We start from the raw sequence: 15,259 nt of genomic DNA, 5'->3' as shown, positions 1-15,259 counted from the left end.
TTTTAATTTTTTGTCAATTAATTTAGTAAAACTTCGTAATACTCCCTAAATTGGTAGACTAACCACTATAAAATCGCTATTTCCTAGAGAAACGGAGACAACAAAAGTTCTAAACCTCTTTAAACTTTATCATATATTAGTGAAGGATGCAACTATGCATTAAAACAGTATTTTCATATTTTTTATATTTTTTTTAAAATCTATGTGTTGAATTTTTGGGTAAATGCTCTATATACTGAAGCCTATGATCTTTAGTGTTGTTTTAAATTTTCTAAACACATTCTACATTTTTATTAATGTATATTAAACTCTATTTCATGGTACAAGAGCATCTTTTTAATTTTTTGTCAATTAATTTAGTAAAATTTCATTATACTCCCTAAATTGGTGGACTAACTACTATAAAATCGCTATTTTCTAGAAAAACAGAGACAACAAAGGTTCTAAACCTCCTTGAACTTCATCATATGTTAGTGAAGGATGCAACTATGCATTAAAACAGTATGTTCATATTTTTTAATTTTTCTTAAAATCTATGTGTTAACCCCCTACGAAAATATTAAGTTTTTCGGTAAATGCTCTATATACTGAAGCCTATGATCTTTAGTGTTGTTTTAAAATTTCTAAACACATTATACATTTGTATTAGTGTACATTAAACTTTCTTTCATGGTACATGTGCATCGTTTTAATTTTTTGTTAATTAATTTAATAAAACTTCATAATACTCCCTAAATTGGTGGACTAAACACTATAAAATCGCTATTTTCTAGAGAAACAGAGACAACAAAAGTTCTAAACTTCTTTGAACTTCATCATAATACTCCCTAAATTGGTGGACTAAACACTATAAAATCGCTATTTTCTAGAGAAACAGAGACAACAAAAGTTCTAAACTTCTTCGAACTTCATCATATGTTAGTGAAGGATGCAACTATGCAATAAAATAATATTTTCATATTTTTGAATTTTTTTCAAAATCTATGTGTTAACCCGCGTACGAAAATATTTAATTTTTTATAATTTAGAAATACACATTCAACATATATTAAAAATATGTAACACTAAATGTTAAACTACATATTCAATCAATTTATCAATTAAAATTTTTTATTACTATAAAACAAATATAACCGCGCTTAGCACGGATTGTAATCTAGTCTAATCTATTAATTTATGATCATAATTTTATCTACTATAAAATATTTTATTTTTATTTTTTAATTATAACAAAATATGTTGAGAAAGAATCTGAGAAAATTTTACTAAAATTTTAAATATTTTTGTAAAATAGCACATTAATTAATTTTGTAATTAGCAATATAATGTTATTATAAATTAATTTTAATTAAAGTTTTATTCTAAAACAAGAAAATAAAAAAATTATAATACTTTTTATAAATTTTGTAATTATATTTTGTAATTATATTTTGTACTATATAAAATAGAAGTGACTAATGATTAAAAAAAAATAGAAGTGATTTATGAATTAAATATGACAAAATAATATTAAATAGGTAAATTAACAAAAAAATATATTTGTTTCATTTAAATAAATTATTTCTCATCATTAAAATGAGTTAAAATTCGTAAACTATTTAATATTTTTACCCAGGAATAAATTTATTAACATAGGTTAAACTTTTATATCAACAACTATATATTTTCTTTTTATTTATTTTGAAACTTAAACAATGCATTGTTTAAAAATGTTTATATACAAAAATATAATAGTATATAATAAGATTTAGTTCATGTACTATTTTAAAATTATGTTATTATAAAACTATGAAATTTTAATAATTCATTTAAATGTTAATCACAAATCATATTTTAATTATAAATTTATTTTTATTTTAATTATAACAAAATATGCTGAGGAAATTTTAGAAAATATTGCCAAAATTCAATATTTTGTATAAAATAATGTATTAATGTAGTAACAAAATCAAAGTCAAAATTCATGTAATTTTCCAAACTCAAAAATAGTTTTGTAATCATCCAAACTCAAAAATAGTTTTTTAATCTTCCAAACTCAAAAATAGTCTTCAAAAATAGTTGATCAGTTGGCCCGAAAACCACTTCATATTCCTTTAAAATCCTGAGAATGGTTTGACATTCTTCCTTTTGTGCTTTACAAAAGAAGAGGCTATCATCTGCAAAAAGCAAATGAGATATTGTCGGGCTAGCTCTAGCCACCTTCATCCCCGTCAAATGTTTTCCTCTCTCAGCCTTTTTAATGTTTGCAATCAAAGCCTCCGTGCACATGATGACTATTTTTGTATTGTATCTAACTCGAAAATATATTTGTAAGTAATAAAATTAATAACAAAATAAAATGTATTAAGCAAATCACTATATATTAATAATGTCGAATAAGAAATATAAAATACTATAGAGTTACATAATATATAATATTAAAATAAAAATTATATAGTCATAACATTTGTAACAATATCAAATATATTTATAAAATGATAAAAATATCTGCATGGACGTGCGGGTCGAAAACTAGTTAAAAGTTAAAGAGGAGTCAAAACATTGTTCACAAAGAAAACCGAAAAGATATGGATTTAAAAAAAAAATAATGGAAAGATAGTTGATTTTTTTTAGATTAATCAAAGTCAATAAATAGTAAATTTTGGAAGATCATAAGTGAGGATTTTTGGCAAATTCTTTACAAGAAGCTAAATATTTATTTCTTAGATAAAATAAAAACACACAAAAAAAAAAAAGCATTGATCCAAAAAAAATGAAAACTCTCTCTCTCTATTGTATAAGCATAATCAATTCTCGCACTAGTGTCCTCTCCTCCTCAGTGCGTGTTTCCTAAAAGTTTAGTTTTTTCGTGACCAACTCTTCTCTCGGGAGCGCACACAAATCTCTCTTCGTTCTTTCATCCTTGGTTTTGAGCTTATCGCAGGGCCTAGTAACATCGATCGAGGAGAATTTATGAGCACGAGATCTCGATTCCCCATACACTGAATACACGTAGGCCTCCTCTCTCTTCTCTCTCATGTTCCTCTGTTCCTTTCACATTTAATTTTTGCGATCTTCTGGGTCCCCCCACCCCTCTTGTCCCTCTTGTCTCCTTCTCCCAACATTTTCAGTTTTGTTTCGTTTTATATTTACTTTTAGTACACAAAACTCTTCAACCGTTTTCAGTTTCTCTGTTTTATTCGTGTCGGAATCTCTTTCTTTCTCGTAAAGCTTTGATTTTTATTCTGTATTTTGATTCGTCACCAGTAGGGTTCGAAGTCGGGGCGCAATGCAAATGAATCGTATCTCGAAGCTGGCTCTCGTGGGGTTAATACTTCTCTGCTCAGGTTTGTAATGTAAAGAATGTTACTTACATAGATTTTGATTGGTTCCTGTTTCATAAAGCTTGTTCCTTTTTTTCACATTCAGTTCTTGTCTCCTCTGCGGAACTTGAGTTTGGTCACTGCGAAAGAGTTGTGAAAAGATGGGCGGATGCTTCTTCTTCATCTTCTAGTGAAGAACAACATTCTAATAACAAAGACAAACGCTCTCTTCAGGATCTGCTCTTCTTTCTCCATGTTCCTCGAACTGGTGGCAGAACCTACTTTAACTGGTGTGATCTCTCTCTCTTACCAAAAACTGAACTGAAAAATGATTTCTTTTGATCGGTAGTGTGTGGTTTAATGCTTTGTAGTCCTCCTCTCTTGTAGTTTCTTGAGGAAGTTGTATGATAACGCTGAGGAATGTCCTCGTTCTTACGACAAGCTCCGTTTCAATCCAAGGTATGGTTGTGTCTCCTCTCTTTTGTCATTAACTTCATTGTTTTGATGCCAAAGATTTATGTTCAAAAAATAGCTATGCGGCTTATATGAGATTATTAATTAGGCGGGCTAGTAGACCGATTTTTTTAATAACTTTGAAAAAAATCAGTCTAAAAAATTATTTCGTTTAGATCCGATTTGCTGATTAGAAGGACATCTCGTCGCTACCTAGACCGATTTTTTAGAACACTGCCAAAGATTATGTGGCTTGTGAAAGATAACTTCTAATGAAAGCTTTGTTCCCCTCTCTGAATCTATAGGAAGGAGAAGTGCAAGTTGTTGGCGACGCATGATGACTACAGTTTGATGGAAATGCTACCGAGGGATAAAACTTCGGTGATGACAATAGTCCGTGATCCCGTTGCGCGTGTGCTGAGCACTTACGAGTTTTCAGTAGAGGTAGCAGCTAGGTTCTTGGTGCATCCCAATTTAACTTCTGCTGCAAGGATGGCTGGCCGCATCCGCAAGAAGAATGTTATAAGCACGCTAGACATATGGCCTTGGAAGTACCTTGTTCCATGGATGAGAGAAGACCTCTTTGCTCGGGTACATCCCCTTCACCTTCCTTTGAACATAGTTTTTGGGTATAGTTATAGTTTTTGAGTTTAATTATAAAATTATTTTGATGAAATGTCAAAATTAGATACACCAAACAAAAAAAAAATCAGACAACTTTGTAGATTTCTACGAATATTATTGCTTAATTTAACAGATGTAGACTAATTAAGATCGATTTAAACCGATTTAGAACATTTTAAACTGATTTGAATTCTATAAATCGAATTTTAAGAAAATTGTTTTGGCTAGGACCGAGTTGTCGCCTAGACCAATGTTTAGAACCATGACAAGACTATCGTCTGAAGCTTGTGTTACTCATGCTTTGTCTTTGATTAGAGAGATGCAAGAAAAGTTAAGGGAGTGGTCATCATTGAAGACGCTAACCCTTATGGCATGGAGGAGATGCTTATGCCGCTGCACAAGTATCTCGATACTCCCACTGCTCATGACATAATCCACAATGGAGCTACGTTTCAGGTACTTTTTGTCATGTTTCTTTGTTTTTCTTTTGTTAAGTGATCTCCAGAGAATTTTCATTTCATTTTCACAGATTGCAGGATTGACAAACAATTCACATTTAGCAGAAGCACACGAGGTTAGGCATTGTGTGCAGAAGTATAAAAGCCTCGGCGAGCTTGTTCTTCAAGTCGCCAAGGTAGTTTGTTTAACACTTAGTTCTTCATCGTAACGAGAGACGCATCTTGGTATTGTTCTCTTGTACTCTTTTCTGGTCTTTGCAGAGAAGGTTGGATAGCATGTTGTATGTTGGACTTACAGAGGAGCATAGAGAATCTGCATCGCTTTTTGCTAATGTAGTGGGCTCTCAGGTGCTTTCCCAAGTGGTTATGTCAAACGTAACTGCAAAATCCAAAACTACTAAATCAGGTTAGTGTAAGTTTCTCATCTTTCAATACTCTTTTATCCGATAAGAACATAGCAACATAGAGTCAGGGTAATGAATCATTCTGTAGTCACAGTGACATTTGCTCAGAGTATACCTCTCTTGGATCTATGCTTAAGGTGTTGACTGTGATGGTTTTTATTTTATTGTTTTGCTTTTAGAAGTCCAAAACTCATTATAGCACTCATTCAACTGTTCTTTAGATTAATTTTTGAGATTGACAGTTCTTGTATACAAACTTGTAATTGTAATCATATGTTCTCTTGATGCTTCAGAAGAAAGGGATACAGTTTCAGAATCAGGGTCAGATAAGAGTGAGATTAAGGTAAAGTTCTGCTCCTCATAGTAATACATTAAATTGTAATTTTCTTGCTGAAGATGACTGACATTGCAGAATGGTACAACTAAAGTTGCATCTGACAAGATAGAAGCTAAGAGTGGGACTGTAAGTAACTTTTCTTTTTTTTTAGCCTTTATGATCAACAACATGTGAAGTGTTGTGATCCTTATGTGTGTTGAATACACCTCAGATGACGGTGAAAACTCTAATGGAAGTCTATGAAGGCTGCAGTACTCATCTACGGAAGTCCCAAGGAACCAGACGTGTCAACTCCTTGAAGAGAATCTCGCCAGCAAATTTCACCACAGAGGTAAAAAAAAATTGTTTAGGACATGAAAGCAAATGAGAGGAGAAGGCTTGAATAATCAATAATGCATTTTACAGACACGTACAAGAGTTCCTAGAGAGGTGATTCAGCAGATCAAATCGCTTAACAATCTAGATGTGGAGCTTTACAAGTATGCAAAAGAGATCTTTGTCAAAGAACATGAACTTGTGTCAAAGAAGATCGTTTCAACAGTAAGTCCCTCTTCTTGATCCAGAGAGTTTTCAGTTTCACCATTTGTTTTGAAGATAAGAGTTGCAATGAAACTTGCTCAAGGTTTCTCATTGACAATGTTGTTGTTGTATGTGTGCAGTCTAAGAGAAGCATTGTTGATCTGCAGAACGTATTTGGAGAAATGGATGATGAGAAGCTGTGGACAGTGGCATTGATGCTTTTACTGCTCTTCCTTTTCTTTCTATTTGTAAATGCTAGAAGAAGAAGAACCTCTAAGGTTAAGATTTGATCATCCTCACTTTCTTTGGGGCCAAATTAGGCAGTTGGGAGAAGATTTTGGGTCTAATTGTAATATTCTTAAAGCTTCTGGGTCCAGTTGTAATATTCTCTTGTTTTCTTTTCTACTTCTCGTGGTAGAGAAAAAGTTTTGGGCCTTACAGGTGAAAAGGGGAAAATTAGAAGTAAGCCCATATCTTCTTTCTTATAAAATGGCTAAAAAATATAAACGAAAATAGTTTTATTTATTATAAAGAATAAAATAAGCTAAAGTATTTTCTTTGTTGGTAAACTATAATCTAAAGTCTTAGCTTAATCCTCTATTTTTTAGTGGTTTTAAATTACAAAAGGAAAAACAAATATCATGATACTCAAAATTCTTTTTATTTTCTTATATCTTGGACATCAATATCAATACCATATGATATATATTTATTGTATGATATGGTTTATTTGACCGACATATGCTCATCCTCATCCATTCTTGTCGATATATATTTGACAGGTAATATCTATCATTTACTTACCTTATTTATTTGTATTCGAATGTTCGTAAAAGATCCTATTTACTGCAGAAGATAAGGTACAGAACTACTTGGTATTAACTACAACGTGTGAATTGAATTTTATACAGCTAAGTATGTTCGGTTAATGTATTTATTGATTCGTTTAGAGAAAAAAAAACATTTATTGAGTTACTAAAATGTTTTTAAGTAAAGACGCGTTAATAGATATATATTTTCTTTTATGATCAAAAAAAAAAAAGATATATATTTTCTTTCCTCCATTATAGAACCAAAATCGATTGCGTATTTTCTTTAAAGTTAAGTTATGTCTACATGATAAAGCACTTACCATATTTTCGTTTTAATTCTAATCTTTATAAAAAGAACACGACACGAGACATTGCAAAGAAAAAAAACACATCGTACGACTCTTTTATCTCTCCGTGTAGTAGTCCATATATATATATATATACTATCTTGACAAGGTTCATACGTCACTCTCTCTTTTTCTCTCTTGGTCCTGTTTAGTTTCTTCACGTGTATATTTGTGTCCCTAGGATGATGAATTGGTTACCTGAGGAAGGTCTTACTGCTGATGATTTCTTTGATGACTTCATCAACACCATCGACTTTCCATTACAAGACATTGATGATGTCACCACCAATGGTGAGGTAGAAGATTGGGAAGCCAAATTTCAACACCTCGAACCTCCTCCTATGGATGTCTTTACGAGTTTTCCCTCGGAGTTCACCTCCTCTTGTGGCGTTAACAGGCTCGGCCCTCTGGGGACGGTACCTGTTTTGGTGAGTTCTTCCTTGCTGCCAAAACTCAAAAGCATATATTTTCAGATTAGTATTATCTCAGGTTACAACATGTCATAATATGGGTCAGTTGGTATATATTTACTAACAACCACGATTTGCATGATATTATGTAACATATTGGTCATACTTTTTTACTGCTTTAGGTTAGAAGAGTTTGTGAAAGTATTCATATGCTTTGATAATTTACTTATACATATTACTTTATATATATTTACTCACACATGCAGTATTATAACACTTATGCAGAATATGTCTGTCATAGTATAATATAATGACAATGACTTTGGGGTTCAAACCTTGGCAGTTTTTTTTACCGCCATAGATTTCTTTTGGGTAATATTTTACCGCAGTAGATAGATCATAAGACTGAGGAGGTTAAAGTCTAATATTCTTTCATGGGTGCAGAAACAGTCCGGTGCTTGTGGAGCCTTGTCTGGCATAAACAGCAGCACTCTCCACCAGGCTTCATCACCTCATGATATCAAAGTCTCAAAGCTGTTTCAGTCTTTAAGCCCAGTGTCAGTTTTTGAGAGCAACTATGCTTCTTTCTCACCACAGGACTCAAGATCTCAGAGAATGACTTCCCCTGTGAAAGGCATGAGAAGCAAGCGCAAACGCCCCACACCCACACCAGTGAGATTCAAATACCTTCACTCGTTTGAAGCCAGTAAGCCTGAGAAGTTAACTCCTGGCGAATCAGGATTCAGGACTTACTATGCTTTTGAACAACATGCCAAGAAGGGACGCAAGATTTCATCCCAAGTGACAAGAAAATGCAATCACTGTGAGACAACCGAGACTCCGCAGTGGAGGGAAGGACCCAATGGACCAAAGACTCTCTGCAACGCTTGCGGCGTGAGGTTCAGATCAGGCCGTCTAGTTCCAGAGTACAGACCAGCCTCGAGCCCGACCTTCGTCCCATCTGTGCATTCAAACTCACACAGGAAGATCATGGAGATGAGGAGGAATGAAGGTGATCAGTTCCACACCAAAATGATTCACGGAATGATATCAAGAGCATAGAGACAAGAAGGCTGAATCAGTTTTGAGTTTGGGAACTCACTGCAGGAAGAGATGGTATACAAACGTAGGGTTTAGTGACTGTTTTAGAGGGGTTTAGTTTGAAGTTAGGTCTAACTTTTACAAATTTTATCTCTATCTTATGTTGTTCTTTCAGAAGACACGATTCAAACTTCGAAAGAACAGGCCAACAACAGGAAACATGTTTTTTCAGACTCTTCAACTTAAGTTTTCTTACGTAAACACTCTCATACAAAATCACACTGTACAGATAAACTGACATTACTCCAAAACTCCGACATCTTGATCCACTTTCCAGTAGTTGTTATCGTTGAACTCCTTCTCTCCTCCTGAACTACTTTCCTCCGCCTTTTGGCTGTCTTCACCAGTCTCCATGTTTATCTTCATGGCTCCAGCTTCTCCTACAATCCCTTCTTTCATCGCTTGCTCCATCGCTTTCTCTGTCCCTTCTGCTTCCACCCCCACAAACTCCACATCCTTCTCGAACAGTGATCTTTCCGTAGGGGACGACGACCCGTTTGGAATCACAGGTTCGGTTTTTGCCTCGAGCATTGGTGTGTCGAGGTTCATCACGTTTTTGCTGTCCTCATCATCATCATCGAGGAATGGGTTCAGACCAGTGCCACTCACTTGCATATCGGATGATGGTTCGTCCCACCCAACCCATCCGGGTGGCTGTTCTGAAAAAGCTTCTTCGGTTTTCTCCAACGTGTTGAAGTCGAAGAACCCCATTGGACTCTCCGTTTGGAAGTTGGTTTCACCTGTGTTCAACGCGCTATCTTTTGGATTCCTGGTGAGATCATCGTCTTCTACTCCAACCACAACCTCGTCGTCGTCACTGCTGCTGGTGTTGGCATTGACGGTTCTGTTCAACTCCGCGTCCTCTATTGTATTGGAACCTGCTGGGTCGGGAGGCGTGCTGCTGAATCTGTCGTCTTGGAATGTGAACCAATCTGAGTTTGTAAACAAGCTGCGGAAAAGTAACGAGAAAGACTCGAGTCATTATTTGGACAGATGTTCATGAGTCTATCAGCAAAATGCAAATAACTTACCTTCCTTGGTCATCGCCGAGTCTTAAGGATGAAATTATTACTTCAGCAGATTCATCATCGAAGTAAACATCCTATGTAGCATGAACCAATTCCAAATTTTCAAAATAATGTTATTGATGTATATCTATCAGGGTGTGATAAAAGATGCAGATACGTTTGTTTAAAGAAAAGGGGGGAAGAGGAATTTTGGAAGACTTACATCATCATCTCTGTCGAGAGCAATGTGGTCCTAACCAAAGAGATGATAAGATTCAGTATCATTTAAAATCGTTCATAAATGAGGGAAAAAGAGAGCATTACCTCTCCATTGTCACCATTATCATACGTTTGGTACCTAAAGGCTTGGCTTAAATTATTGGCCAGAGCAGCAACATCATAATCCTTGTCTTCCTCATCGCTATCTCTTATCCTATCTTGTACTGTGGTTGGGCGCCTGCATTTAAAAGTGGGTTCAGAAATATATACAACCAAGAGTACATGACGAGAAGGGATATCATGAGAGTAAGACTTTAAGTTGTACAATGCTAGAGTAATAATCCAAAGTCTCACAACAGATCACCACAATATATATACATACATATTTGACATGTATTATAGAGCAAACACTGCAGTTTATCAGGTCTTACTAATCATGAGAAGTTTTCGTGATTGGTTACCTTACGGCAGAACTTACTAGCGTCAGTCAACATTAAGTAACATTTTTAAGGGTATTATTCAAATATGGACAAGGATCGCACATAAACTTTTACATCAATAATCAGCATACGTAGCATTGACTGATTATTTTGCTGGTTACTATATATGATTAGTGAGCAGAGGTAATGAACGTACCCGCATCCCCATCTGTAGACATTCTCAACAGTGTTGCGTTCCTGCAGAACACTACCTTGCCACTCATTCCATTCGTTGTTTTCCTAAAGATTTGAGAATTAAAAAGTGTGAGGACAGCTATATTCCGTATACGGTGACAGAAGAAAAACTAAACAGCAGAGCTTGTATGATTGTAATACGAACCTGGAGGTATGTCTTTATCTGGTCATTGCTGGTACCCAGCTGAACAATTTTATTAGATATTCTTGTGATATGTCCAATATATCCGACTCGAGGGGTTTTCTTCCCAGTGGCGGCTATCGTGGGCTACCTCACACAAAAGAAAATGGCAGACAATACTTGTCAGCTAATATGAACTTCGGAGTAGTGAATCAATGGCTTTAATTTGACACTGCCTTAACATGACACTACGTCGTAGCAAATTGTTATACCTGGCTATCGCCTGAGAGATCCGAGTCCTTGTCTGAAGCTAGGAACTTTCCAATCAGATTGCATTCTCGAAGAATATGGTTAACCATCAATTCGCTCTTGTTTTCCAAACAAGAAAGTATTATACTCTCCACTTGATGATGCAGAGCGTTATTGTATGGGTACCTACATGTGTTGACAACATTTGATTAGTTAAGATCTAGTAGAAATCACAACACTGAGATCAAGAGTTTGAAGTTTGTCAAATGCCTACTCGAAAAACAGATCAAGGGTTCTTTTAATTGTTCCTGAACTAACTAACTCCTTCTGTGCAGCTTCACTTCCAGTTCTCAACAAAATTGCAATAAACTCCACAATCTGAAACAAAAATAGGGAACTCAGTCTATCTAAACATAGAGACTTTACAATTATAAAAAAAAGCACTGTTGTTACTATAAATTTGGATCTGACCTTTAGACGATGCTTCCCAAGAGGAGGCTTCAGTTCACCATATGTTGTAGGCAATACTGTGCTGTCAGGTGCTACCGTGAGAAGCATAAGCAAGTCGTCTGCAGAAGAAAAATAATTGATTATTTAAGGCCATTGAATACGTAAACCCAGATATGGAATACTTGTATGAGACCGTATCCTACATATACAAGAACTACGTAAAGTTTCCAAGAATTTATGGTATTACTATGACAGAAGTTTCATATAAATCAGTATAAACCAAAATAGGACAAAAAGGAGGGGAGTACAAATCTTGCTAGTCATGTGAAGATATTACATCATATGATCAAACTTACTGAGTTTAGGAAGCATGGCACCAATTGTCTCCTGGGACACTGGGACAGGAGACTCGAACATATGTTGACCACTATAAGAATTGAACATCGATGATGACGTAGCAGATTTCCTCGGATCTAACAGAGAAGTGCATACTGAAAGCGAATGAACTAGACAAGATTTTGAGTGTGAGTCTTCAAGAGCATGACCAAGTATCCTAGAAACAAAGCTGCAAAAACAGGGAACAAGTTGTGATGCCTCGTGAAATTATTATGTATCAACATATTGAAACAATATGATTCAATAATGGAAGAAAAGATTACAAACCCAGGGCTAGAGAGCTGTGAAGCTAAAGCTGACGGTGCATTCCGAGAAATTGCACATAATGTTTCTGCTGCATTTGCCTGAACCTCAGGAGGACACTGATTCAAGTTGGAAAAAATCGTAAGAAACTACATATATTAGATCAGACTGAAAGCCACTAGCCTCTTGTCTTTTAGATGAATATAGAAAAGCTTCACCACTTACAGATGGTTTAAGTTTGTCCACAATCATTTCAAGTAAATTGCTATCCGCCAACCATTGCATCACATCCAGAAAGTTGGGATAAACGTGATCATCAGCCCCCACCAAGCGAACCAAAACCTACACAGTGTCTCATAAATAACATTGCAGAAATAACCTCTGAAGCCACACCAAGATGCACTGCGTCTAAACAACCAATTACCTCCATGATGGATGTTATTCCAATCAAATCAACCAGCTGGCAGAAAACATTTTGATGCCCCTGCGATCACAAAAGTTACTTTAAGAATAGTAGCCAGTGTAGGTACCTCAACACAAAACAAATCATAAACGATTCAACTAATTTTTGTTATCATGAGATAATAACTTTCAGCAATTCAACTGAAGAATAGGGTCATGTCAATCTTATATTCTTACAATGCACTACATCTATCTGTCAAGACTTACTCTACCATGCTCCTACAAAATTCCAGTAATCAGGTCAAATAAATTCCCTAATTTATCATCAAGTTCTCATCTAAATTTCCAGCCACCTATAATAGGTCGTCGACCCGGATTTGACAGAGATGTACACACTTTTCAGCTAAAAAAATAATCTAATCATAACACTCAGGCAAGAAAGTGAGAGAGAAAATAAGACCATTTATTAACTAAACGTTATTACTTACTTTTACATAATTCATAAGCGCTGCAGTCTTTCTCACCATAAGGCAAATGACGACCTACACCAAGAAGAGACAAGTAAGAAGTATGCTGCACGGTTGCAGAACTTTGAAATTATTGCAGCCATAGACTGTAAGGATAAACTACTGGAAGTTGGCTAATACACAAACTAACGTACTGTAAGAATACCTTGCTGAAATAGCCAGCCAGCAATGCACTGTGAGGACGATTTGGTTCCAGAAAGGAGAAAAGCAAGTCCATCAGCTGCAACATAAGCCACCAAGTGATAAGTATGAAATGTCATCTGTGAGAAAGGTAAAAAGGATGAAAGAAGAAAAAATACCTCGTCCTCCTCCACCAAAGTCTTTAGAATAACATCAATTTCACATGTAAATATCTCACACGAGATGAATGGAAACCTAAGAGAAGAAGAAACCATTTATCAGCCCGAGAGGAAACAAAAGAGTAAGACAAGGTAAAAACTCCAGCAAGAAAGCATATATATTTTACTTGAAAGCACGTTTACTATCATCAGCATCACTCGGAGGTTCTTCAACAATATACCGCAATAACTGCTCCACCTGAGCTTTATCCCTTAGACTGCAATCATTAATTAACACTCAACAAATCCATATAGCGTTTATTATTAATAAGCAAAAATAAAAAAAATAAAAAAAAAAGATTACAAATTAATGAGGCGGCTATTCAAAGCCTTGCACTCTTGAATAATCTCTTCCTCGTCAAGAAGCTCTTCCAAGGTGAAGTTTTCTTTGTCTAGAATCGTCTCCACCTAACATAAATCAAAGAAAAATCAATACACAAGTTCAAAGCAAGGAGAAAGAGAAAGGTCAATGATCCAAAAGTAAGCAGATAACGACGCGCACACACACACACACACACAATCCCAGAAGAACCGTTCAAAGTAACGAACCTAAAATTCAATTTCAAGGGAAAAAGCAACACGAAAAGAACAAAAAGAAGATTATCTGTTAGCTCACCGGAGAGGATGCAGAGAGAGATGTGAGCTTCCAGAACATGGCTGCTGCGAGGGAGGAGATGAGCTGAAAAGCTTCGCCGTAGCTGAGAAAAAGGAATAGATCCTAGAACCCTAAGCTGTGAAGAATCTAGGTAATCGCTGCTTCTTCGGCGGCGATTTCGTCTGGGGGGGAGATTGAGAGAAACCCTAACCGATCAGTCAAACAGAGAGATTGATTGATTGGAGATCCTGAGAAAAGAGAGCAGCGATGAAGAGAGGGGAAAAGTAAAAAAAAAAACAAACGAGGCTTATTCTTATTTGTTTTTGTTTTATCTTAAGACTTTATTTATCATATAAAGGAACTTGACTGAGTGTGTGTTATTAATTAAAATTTAGTTAAAGGGCAAATCTCCAAAATAGCATCTTTCTAAGTTTATATCACAAAAATAACATTCAAAAACTAAAATGATCAAAATAGCAACTTTCTAAGTTTATCATTTGAAAATTTTAATTTTTTTATTTTTCAAAATTTGAAATCTTATCCTCAAAACTTCATTTCTCAACTCTAAACTCTAAACCCTAAACCCTAAACTCTAAACTCTAAACTCTAAATCCTAAACTCTAAACCATAAACTCTAAACCCTAAACCCTAAACTCTAAACCCTAAACCATAAAATCTAAATCCTAAATCTCATCTTTTAACTCTAAACCCTAAGTTTGTGACTTTTGATAAAACATTAAGTGCTATTTTTGTGACTTTTAACCTTAAGTGCTAGTTTGGGAACAAAAACTTGATTTAGTGCTATTTTTGTCTTTTTCTCTTAGTTAAATTTGCCAAGTTTGACTCGTGATTTTTCTTGGTCGTATATGATGATGATTTGTGGTGGTGGTTTTAGTCATGAGTCATGACGACGGTGATCTATATATAACTTGTTATGGATTATGTTTCACCCAAGCACAGGTGACTTGTGATAAAACATCACTTTTTTAAAAATAAAGTCAAGCTCTTTTTGCGTAATATGTATATGTATATAGTTTTTTTTTTGAACTGTTTCTTCGTATTGAAATGCATAAAAAATGTAAAAATTACAAGCCGTAGGTTTAAGTTTTAGAGCCCAACCCAGTTACAAAAAGAAACCCACATCAAGAACCATTAAGTAACCAACCTAACCAAATAGAAACCCAATCACAATAAGGCCCAAAAAAGTTTAGGAGGCAGAGAGTTGAAGAAGCTACGGACGGTGGCTTAGTTATAATCAAAAGTCAAAGAGA

General features: G+C 35.0%; 3 protein-coding genes across 5 annotated transcripts; 2 read left to right on the top strand and 1 right to left on the bottom strand.

Annotated features, from left to right (window-relative positions):
* The first annotated feature begins 2,804 nt into the window (after positions 1–2,804).
* On the top strand, positions 2,805–6,585 carry LOC106309887 (protein-tyrosine sulfotransferase-like). Of its 3 annotated transcripts, none has more exons than XM_013747034.1 (13): positions 2,805–2,991; positions 3,250–3,326; positions 3,409–3,592; positions 3,690–3,761; positions 4,061–4,346; positions 4,695–4,835; positions 4,909–5,013; positions 5,099–5,243; positions 5,535–5,584; positions 5,654–5,704; positions 5,790–5,909; positions 5,984–6,118; positions 6,238–6,585. In XM_013747034.1, the coding sequence occupies exons 2-13, from the start codon at positions 3,269–3,271 to the stop codon at positions 6,385–6,387; spliced, it is 1,497 nt and encodes a 498-aa protein (XP_013602488.1). In that variant the 5' UTR covers positions 2,805–2,991; positions 3,250–3,268; the 3' UTR covers positions 6,388–6,585. The 3 variants fall into 3 exon arrangements, with proteins under 3 accessions (XP_013602488.1, XP_013602490.1, XP_013602487.1); XM_013747036.1 differs by having other exon boundaries at positions 3,247–3,326; positions 4,909–4,953; XM_013747033.1 differs by having other exon boundaries at positions 3,247–3,326.
* Positions 6,586–7,341: 756 nt separating this feature from the next.
* Positions 7,342–8,773, top strand: LOC106312062 (GATA transcription factor 11-like). Its single transcript, XM_013749438.1, has 2 exons — positions 7,342–7,684; positions 8,111–8,773. Exons 1-2 carry the CDS (start codon positions 7,439–7,441, stop codon positions 8,726–8,728), a joined length of 864 nt encoding a protein of 287 aa, XP_013604892.1. The 5' UTR covers positions 7,342–7,438; the 3' UTR covers positions 8,729–8,773.
* A 47-nt stretch (positions 8,774–8,820) lies between these two features.
* On the bottom strand, positions 8,821–14,317 carry LOC106312061 (serine/threonine-protein phosphatase 6 regulatory subunit 3-like). The gene is made up of 19 exons (XM_013749436.1): positions 14,010–14,317; positions 13,698–13,801; positions 13,522–13,611; positions 13,355–13,430; positions 13,201–13,275; positions 13,017–13,070; positions 12,551–12,610; positions 12,352–12,468; positions 12,151–12,245; positions 11,844–12,052; positions 11,509–11,606; positions 11,312–11,415; positions 11,061–11,223; positions 10,813–10,935; positions 10,630–10,712; positions 10,099–10,231; positions 9,998–10,027; positions 9,799–9,869; positions 8,821–9,716 (listed from the first exon to the last, which is right to left on the bottom strand). The coding sequence occupies exons 1-19, from the start codon at positions 14,046–14,048 to the stop codon at positions 9,008–9,010; spliced, it is 2,433 nt and encodes an 810-aa protein (XP_013604890.1). The 5' UTR covers positions 14,049–14,317; the 3' UTR covers positions 8,821–9,007.
* Between the last annotated feature and the right edge of the window lie 942 nt (positions 14,318–15,259).

The sequence above is a fragment of the Brassica oleracea genome, chromosome C8, assembly GCF_000695525.1.
Source record: "Brassica oleracea var. oleracea cultivar TO1000 chromosome C8, BOL, whole genome shotgun sequence".
Lineage (NCBI taxonomy): Eukaryota > Viridiplantae > Streptophyta > Magnoliopsida > Brassicales > Brassicaceae > Brassica > Brassica oleracea.
This window is presented reverse-complemented; position numbering and strand designations above follow the sequence as displayed.

Bases quoted from the DNA above. Each gene is read 5' to 3' on its own strand.
- LOC106312062 (XM_013749438.1), top strand. From the start codon at position 7,439: ATGATGAATTGGTTACCTGAGGAAGGTCTTACTGCTGATGATTTCTTT. The intron at 7,685-8,110 runs GTGAGTTCTTCC...TCATGGGTGCAG, and splicing joins TGGGGACGGTACCTGTTTTG to AAACAGTCCGGTGCTTGTGG.
- LOC106309887 (XM_013747034.1), top strand. From the start codon at position 3,269: ATGCAAATGAATCGTATCTCGAAGCTGGCTCTCGTGGGGTTAATACTT. The intron at 3,327-3,408 runs GTTTGTAATGTA...TTTCACATTCAG, and splicing joins GTTAATACTTCTCTGCTCAG to TTCTTGTCTCCTCTGCGGAA. The intron at 5,014-5,098 runs GTAGTTTGTTTA...TGGTCTTTGCAG, and splicing joins TTGTTCTTCAAGTCGCCAAG to AGAAGGTTGGATAGCATGTT.
- LOC106312061 (XM_013749436.1), bottom strand. From the start codon at position 14,048: ATGTTCTGGAAGCTCACATCTCTCTCTGCATCCTCTCCG. The intron at 12,611-13,016 runs GTAAGTAATAAC...TTGTGATCGCAG, and splicing joins CGCTTATGAATTATGTAAAA to GGGCATCAAAATGTTTTCTG. The intron at 11,607-11,843 runs GTAAGTTTGATC...TTTCTTCTGCAG, and splicing joins TGCCATGCTTCCTAAACTCA to ACGACTTGCTTATGCTTCTC.